This window comes from Coenobita brevimanus, chromosome 24 (genome assembly GCF_032717465.1).
Source record: "Coenobita brevimanus isolate Jiangsu-jjx chromosome 24, ASM3271746v2, whole genome shotgun sequence".
In the NCBI taxonomy this organism is placed as follows: domain Eukaryota; kingdom Metazoa; phylum Arthropoda; class Malacostraca; order Decapoda; family Coenobitidae; genus Coenobita; species Coenobita brevimanus.
In genome coordinates, this window is record NC_136977.1 from 38,428,107 (window position 1) to 38,436,524 (window position 8,418).

The following is an 8,418-nucleotide window of genomic DNA, read 5'->3' on the forward strand; positions in this document are numbered from 1 at the left end:
CCATCATGACCTTATAAGGGACGCAGATTTCTTTAAAAGGACAGAATTTGCAGAAAAAGTATAAATGTCTCCATAAACTAAAGTGCTGTTTATTTTCAAGGTACAGATAGCAACTGCGTTTAAAGACTGTGAGACACTAGTTGAGTTTAAAGCAAGTGAGACACCAGTAGAGTTTTAAGATAGTGAGATACCAGTACTGATATACCGATAAGGAGACCGGTAAACGAGCAGCAACGTAACAATGATTCCGTCAAAGAGGCCACGGATGGAGTGCCTAGACGGAGGTACAACCACCTTGCTGGCTGGTGATGCAGTGGACAGTAACAACAACCGAAGTGACACCTGTGGATCGACTTATGGTGACAGGAAGAGCGACCATTACGACAGCAAGTATCACGGCACCACACTCCACGAAAGCGACCACCTCAACGGCAGTCATCACCAGAGCTATCTTCACGACAGCAAACACCAAGACAGGAATCATGACAGCAAACATCAAAGTCAGGGTCGGGTGGGTGTGGGCTGTAGGCGGCCAAGGGAGTGTGCGGTCAAGTACCAACTGAGACCCAGGTCACTGAAGACGCGTTACTTGTGTGACCCTGAGTGGAGCCTGCAGGACCCCCTGGATCATAAGCCGCGTACACCCCCACTGTCAAGGTACCGCAGGAAGACCGCCAACGCCCGCGAGAGATGCCGTATGCGGCAGATCAACAATGCCTTCGAGAGCCTGCGTGGCGTGCTGCCCTGGTGGGTGTGCCGACGCCGGGCGGCCACCGACATGACTAAAATCGCCACCCTGAGGCTGGCCTCAGCCTATATCAGGTCCCTGCAGGACATGCTGGACGGTAACGCTCCCCAAGACACCTGCGCCGGGGTCCTCTCCAGCATCTTTGGTGAGGAACACGAGCCCCAGCAACCAGAAGTCACCCTCGTCGATGCAGATGGCGTCCCCAGCAAAGCGCAGCCGCAGCCGCTGCAGCAACAGGTGGCCCAGGACACGGACCTGTTCACGCTGCTGTGCGAGACCGGGGAGGCCACACAGATAAACGACCTAGACACGTTTTCTGAGGGCCCGTCAGACTCGCACACTGACCCTGTTAAGCTGTTCATCAACTGTGACCCGTACATCCCATGGCAGCAGCAGCAACAACAAACGCTCGTCACTTGACACCCCCTTACATTCTACACACGTCCACAAACTCACTCGCACAAGCACATTCGAACCGTGTTTTCTTATCACACAGTGGTTAGGTGGAGAGAAATTATCATGACTCTGATGTACTGGTTATGACAAAGACAGTGAAGTGGGAGGACAGTACCTGATAATGTACATTTCTCACATTTCTCAACTGTGATACTGGTCTATACATCATTCTTATCATCATCAACATCACCGTCATAATCCTGTTTCCCACTAATTTAATGAGTTAGAATACAGAAATAGACATCACGTATACAGCCACGTTCATAAGTAGGGATACACATCTGCTCGTGTTATCAATTGTAGTGTCCACTGCTGGTGAGATGCGGAACAATTTCACTCACTGCCTGGTGCACAGATCATCACTGCACCAGGCAGGAGAGGAAATAGTAGACAGTGAACCTACATAAGACAAAACGGGTAGATGTGTATCCTTTATTATGAACGCGACTATCCTTCTCAGTGTCATGGTGCTTATGTTTCAAAGAATATTGTGTTACATATCTGAAATGAATGGCCGTAATCTCAAAACGGAGATATAAGGTAGATTTATGAAGTCCTCCATTTCTACCGATCGTTGTGCATGTTGCGGATATTAGTTGTGGTTAGTCTGATGCCACGTTACAGAGCGCATTTGTAGGTAGTGGTCAGACATTTTACTCCCATCACGACTTCACAAATGACTCAGAAATTGAAGGCTTACTTTCATCATACTGTATAGATTATTTTAAAAAATATGTATCTGTTGCATCTTTTCTTTCCGCCAGTTACAACGCGATCTTGTTTAGATTAGGCAGGCCCTGTTTCTTTAAGGGCGATAAAAATCTAATCCCTTTATTACGAAAAACTTTATTAATCAGAGCAAAATCATGTCTGGCGTTAACAAGAGTAAAGTAAGAATAAAATAAAGGAGGACTAAACAGGAGGTCAGCTAATGTGGCCTGTTTGCTTCAGTGAACTTAGGGCTGCGGTCAATAATCCCTTTACACGTCTGGAGTCCCGATATAATGGAGAGATTACAACCCGTCCATCCCAATTTAAGTATTGTTAGTTAATCCAAGATCTCATTAGGCTTTGACACCATTTCGAGGCAGTGTAAACGAACTACTGACTGCAGCTGAGCGTGTACGGTATATTTCCCCTGCTGGTTTGAGTGATATTTGTTTCTTTTTGTAAACGTTTTTGCAGAATATAGGTTATATTTTATGGGAACCTGACATATGAATTAGCCTAGAAGAGTATTGCTCCCGTATTAAGTATATTTTCACTGTAATTAGGATGAGAATAATCCTAATAAATTCACTGGTGTCATAGGTTGCAGTGCCACTCGTATTCTCGTCTGTTTGGAGGTTCCCTGGAACCTCTTGAGTATTTTTTATCTTATACGTCATTATATTCTTCTATTTATGCAGTTAGTGTTAATATAAACCTAATAAATACACCGTACACGAGAATAGTAAAACTTAAAATATTAAATAAATAGTAAAGGACATTATAGAAAACCTCTCAGGCTGACGAGAATTTGGTCCCACGTGTAACTGTTTTCCTTTAGTATGTAATTTTATGCTATTGAGGTATAATTAGAATATTTAATAAGAATATATTTGTGATGTGAAGAATGTTCCTATACAAGAAAATGGTTTGCCCAATTATTTAAGCTGAGGGTTTGCGGTGGCCTTATGTCTATCTGAGTGTGTGTGTGTGTGTGTGTGTGTGTGTGTGTGTGTGTGTGTGTGTGTGTGTGTGTGTGTGTGTGTGTGTGCCTGTGTGCGCGCGCGCAGTCTTTTCACCTTAACCTGGCCCAGATTTTCGTCCATTTGCAGTTTATTTCATGTAGCGATGTTGTAGAATTAAAACAATACTACGACTCTAGATCATTTTCTCAGCACTTCTTCGAGATTAGCATCATATTCTAGTGTTAATCTGTTTTTATATCTCAGCCTTCAAGATGGACGGATGGCAATATTAGGCCAGGTTAAAGTAAAGGGAGCATAGTTAACTACGTCAATAGTACTTCTAGTCATGATCTATGTGCCATATTGTTAACACTTCCAGATTTGTGCCTTGGGTGTTGTAGTTCCTGGACTATATAAAGAAGGTGGTTGTGGCTGTGGTTGTTCAGCCATCTCGCTCTATGAGGCCTTCCATAATTCTGCTTAAGGTTTCTCAGCAAAGTAAAATGTTGTGAAGTGACAGTGTAGTGATGAAGGATTAATTTGTGAAGTGGAGGTTACCGTTATGTAGGACTGGATATGGCAGAGGTTGTCTACAGGGTTAAGTGGGGATTTGTAATATGGTGGGATATATGTAGAGGCAGTTGCGTAGAGATGCTTTTATGTACTGGTGATTGTGTGTGTGTGGGGGGGAGGGGTTATGGTAGGATTTGTGATGAGGCAGTGGGTGTATTGACTTGATCTGTGTGGTTATGACTATGTAAGATGAAGGTTTACATATGTCATCGGTGATAGTACAGATAAGAGGGTATGATATATTTGAGGCTGTCTAGGTCTGAGTGGGTATTATGTAGTGCTATTTGTTCTGTAAGGGTTATGTAGAAGTGTCCATTAATTTTGTGGTTTTATGAAGGTGAAGGGATGTGAGAGGGCAGAAACTGAGGGATATATTAGGACTTGTCTGGTCGTTTATGCAGAGGTCGTGATGCGTGAAATGGGGGTGATTTCGTATAGGTGATGATCTACATAATGGGGGCGATTGCGTACAAGTGATGATGGATGTTCCTTGCCGGAAGTGAGGTTGTTTGGTGGGGATTGTGTGTGTGTGTGTGTGTGTGTGTGTGTGTGTGTGTGTGTGTGTGTGTGTGTGTGTGTGTGTGTGTGTGTGTGTGTGTGTGTGTGTGTGTGTGTGTGTGTGTGTGTGTGTGTGTGTGTGTGTGTGTGTGTGTGTGTGTGTGTGTGTGTGTGTGTGTGTGTGTGTGTGTGTGTGTGTGTGTGTGTGTGTGTGTGTGTGTGTGTGTGTGTGTGCGTGCGTGCGTGTGTGTGTGTGTGTGTGCGTGTGTGTGTGCGTGCGTGCGTGTGTGTGTGCGTGTGTGTGTGTGTGTGTGTGTGTGTGTGTGTGTGTGTGTGTGTGTGTGTGTGTGTGTGTGTGTGTGTGTGTGTGTGTGTGTGTGTGTGTGTGTGTGTGTGTGTGTGTGTGTGTGTGTGTGTGTGTGTGTGTGTGAGAGAGAGAGAGAGAGAGAGAGAGAGAGAGCGTGTTTTGCCTAGGGCGCCTCATCTCACCATTCCTGCCTTTATATTCACCTCTCTTCGCTCATAACTCATCTCCTGTCATAGTCGATTCTACATCCATTTACCATGACTGTCTCTGTTGATTATGTTTCTGTTGCTTATCGTCTGTGTTTTCTGCCATGTATCTGAGGTTTTTGGTTTCTTTTTTTGTCGTCTACAGGTTCTCTCCTTTAGTTTTCAGGTAATTTATTTTCTCTGCTTCACTTTGATATTGCCGTGGAAACGTTCACCCATTTCCCCTCATTCCATAGCCTACCACCATATTTGAGCTTCATGGCCTCAGTTACTCCCCTCCCTTGCTTCAAAAATCATCAGTTCGTTTGCCCTCCGCGTCATTCTTATCGAGTATGTTCATTATTTAGATTGTTTTCATTTAGACCACCCTCTTATCCGCTGAACTTACCTCTTACTTACCTCTCACTAACCCCAAACTATTCCCACCGTCCGTCCCGCCGATGTGCCATTCTCCTTTGGGCTCCAGTTATCTCATTTACGTCTCTCCTGGTCATGCGTCATTTGTTATGTCATTTTGTTCGGAAAGTTGATGTTATGGACTGTTTACCTCTGTCCCATGGCGTGTAACATGAGTTTTGTAGTAGATTCTCTGTTTTATCATCATCATCATCATCATCGTCATCATTATTGTTTATCATCGTCGTCTTATCGAATTTTACTTTTATACATAGGGTGGTAAGAATCTCCTGTAGAAGTCGCAGAAGGAAAGCAGGTTTGAATAAGGAGCTCTCTAAAGAATATTCCGTGACTCCTCCATTCACTCCCCCAATTATCCTTCAAAATACTGTACATCTACATCTCCTTCTATTTAAATCATAGGCTGTGTGATTTGTTTTTGAAGCCTTTTGTGAATGTATTATTTTTCTTCTTGTATACGTCCATGAAGATATCTGTAGCTCTTTTGTATATTTCTTGTTGTTTAGTTGTAATGGATGTGTGGAAAACATATTATTATCAAGAGTATTTATTATAATTTATTCACCCATATATTAGGGGTTAATTAGAAGCTTATTTTTTAATTTTCTAAGTATTTAAAGAGCCATTTTTTCATTTCTAAGCTCTATTGTATCTTTTCCTTAAGAGTTTATTTTTATAAGTGGTCCTTAATTATTCCTTTGTCTGTTATTTATAAAAACTAATTCGATATCTGCCTTTGGACGACGGAGGGATTTCCTGTGGCGAATAAAATCGTCTGGCTCAGTGTGCAGTGTCTGAATGCAATAAGTCGTCAGCCGTCGTTTGAGAATAATAAAGAAGTAATAATTCCTTCCCGTACTTTAAATTTATTCTCAATGCTTGTCATACATGAACTTGACTTCCATCTGTGTCAATATGGATTTTTTTTACTTTTTTCTGTGTCTTTTTAGTTTGTCATTTTGGCGGTAATAAAGAAGTGAATGTGTTTTTGGTCTTTACATTTCCCCTAGTTAAGCTTATTTTCTTCACTCTCCATGATGAATGCTTGGTTGTGGAAATTTTAAGAGGTATTTACGAGGTTAGCATGTGAGGTCAGGAATACTGTTTACTAAATACGAGCGAGTGACCTGGGAAAGGTTAAAGTCTGTGGAATTACCCGCTAAGTTTGAAGGAAGGAGGAGACGCGGGAAGAATTAGATGGTGCGGACGTGAATTTGGGGGGAGGGGAGAAAAGTGTTGGGGTTGAACTCAATATAATTTGGAAATACGACATGGGTTGAGGGCAGTCAGTGCATAGTATTCGTAAAGGAGGGGAAATGGTTTATTATTATTATTGTGATGATGATGATGATGATGGAGTGTGTGGTGAAATGCTGAGGAATGGAGGTGAGATTGTTGTGGAATGGATATGGAAGTTGTGTAGATTGGCTTGGGAAGAGGGAAGGATTCCAGAGGACTGGAAATCAGGTATAATTGTTCTTTTATATAAAGGAAAAGGGGAGAGAGAAGTATGTGGTAACCATAGAAGTATTTGCCTTCTTAGTGTGACTGGTAAAATGTATCATAGAATACTCATTGATAGGGTTAGATATATGACAGAGGAGCTAGTTGGAGAAGAACAAGGGGGATTTAGGAAGGGAAAAGGGTGTATAGATCAGATATTTGTTCTAAGATGTTTAGTGGAGAAGTATCTAGAGAAGGGAAAGAAAGTGTATGCTGCCTTCATGGACTTGGAGAAAGCTTATGACGGAATAGATAGGCAAGGTATTAAGAATATATCGAGTGGATGGGAAACTGTTGAATGCTGTGAAGAGTATGTACGAAGGAGCTAGGGCTACGGTGCGAGTGGATGGTGAGCTGAGTGAATTTTTTAATCTCAATGTGGGACTGAAACAGGGTTGTGTGATGTCTCCATGGCTGTTTAATATATACATGGATGGGGTTGTAAAGGAGGTGCAGGGTAGGGCAGTGGATGTGGGGGTGGCTGTAATGAATGAGGGTGAGATTTGGATGATTCCGGTGTTGCTGTTTGCTGATGATACTGTATTGTTGAGTGAAGATGAATGGGAGTTGCAAGGTTTGGTGAATGAATTTGGGACAGTGTGTAGGAGGAGGAAGCTGAAAGTTAATGTAAACAAAAGCAAAGTTATGGTGTTTGAGAGGAATGAAATCACAGAATGTACAGTGAGGTTTGATGATGAGGATATGGAGAGTGTGAGTGCATTCAAGTACCTGGGTAGTGTGATGAGTAAGGATGGAACTTTGGGGGATGAAGTGCGTGAAAGGGTACAGCAGGGAAGGAAGGTTGTTGGTTCACTGAAAGCAGTGATGAGAAACCGGGAGGTGAGTATGGATGTTAAGAAGTCGCTGCATGATAGTATTGTGATCCCTACCCTGACGTATGGAAGCGAGGCGTGGACCTTGCAAGAGGGGAACAAGTCAAGAGTGAGAGCAGTGGAAATGAGTTACTTGAGAGGAGCGTGTGGAGTGACGTGGAGGGACAGGTTGACGAATGAAGACGTGAAGGAACGTTGTGGGGTGGATGTGGATGTGGTTGAGAAGATTAAGAGAAATATACTGAGGTGGTTTAGACTTGTGGAGAGAATGGAGAATGAAACACTCACTAAGAGGGTGTATGTGGGTGAGGTGGAAGGAGGGAGAGGGAGGGGTAGACCGAGGATGAGGTGGAGGGATGGAGTTGAGAGGTATATGAGGGAGGGGGGGTGAGTTGGGGGGAGGGTAGTCAAATGGTGGGTGACAGAGCGACTTGGAGGCTTTTTGTCTGCGACCACCCTTTGCAGGATTAGGGCGTCGGGCTATAGATAGATAGATAGATTATTATTATTATTATTATTATTGAAGAGAGAGAGAGAGAGAGAGAGAGAGAGAGAGAGAGAGAGAGAGAGAGAGAGAGAGAGAGAGAGAGAGAGAGAGAGAGAGAGAGAGAGAGAGAGAGTGCATGGGTTCAGTGTATCCTTGATAGTCATTAGTACTTTCTGTCTCATTGACCCATATTCGTCTGATATAGCTTTATTGAACGAGCCCACCTGTGCTATCAACAGCGGGTCACTTGCTTCAGAAGCGTGGCGTGGGATGTGATCTGGCCTGATACCCGCCTCTGACTAACGAGCTGATAAGGCGGGAGGTCGGGAGTCACATGCCATATTGATAAAGGATCTTGAATCATTTTTTCTCCCGATAAACAAGTCTTCATTGTAGCTTTAATATTATCTTGAATATTTTTTGTCTAGTTGTACTTCTCACGGTACCATTCACTCCGTATTGTTTGTGATGTGTTTGATAAGTTTTTAAGTAAATGTTTAAACAAGCTATCTTATACACAACTGAAGGTCAAGACAGTGGATGAATTCGCTCCCTGATCTCTTATCGTGGGATGGCTGGTGATACTAACGTGAGCTGTTTTCCATTGGCACTGGTAGAATTTTGTTTTTACCCAGCCAGTTACCAGCTTTGAACAGAATAACAGCTGAGAACAGTGCATGATCAATATAAAATGAGGTCATCGTTATCCAGATTTCT

General features: G+C 43.0%; 1 protein-coding gene across 1 annotated transcript; it reads left to right on the plus strand.

Moving 5' to 3' along the window:
• The first annotated feature begins 241 nt into the window (after positions 1 to 241).
• On the plus strand, positions 242 to 1,168 carry LOC145393352 (uncharacterized). The gene has a single exon (XM_080267452.1). It carries the CDS (start codon positions 242 to 244, stop codon positions 1,166 to 1,168), a length of 927 nt encoding a protein of 308 aa, XP_080123578.1.
• The last annotated feature ends 7,250 nt before the right edge of the window (positions 1,169 to 8,418 follow it).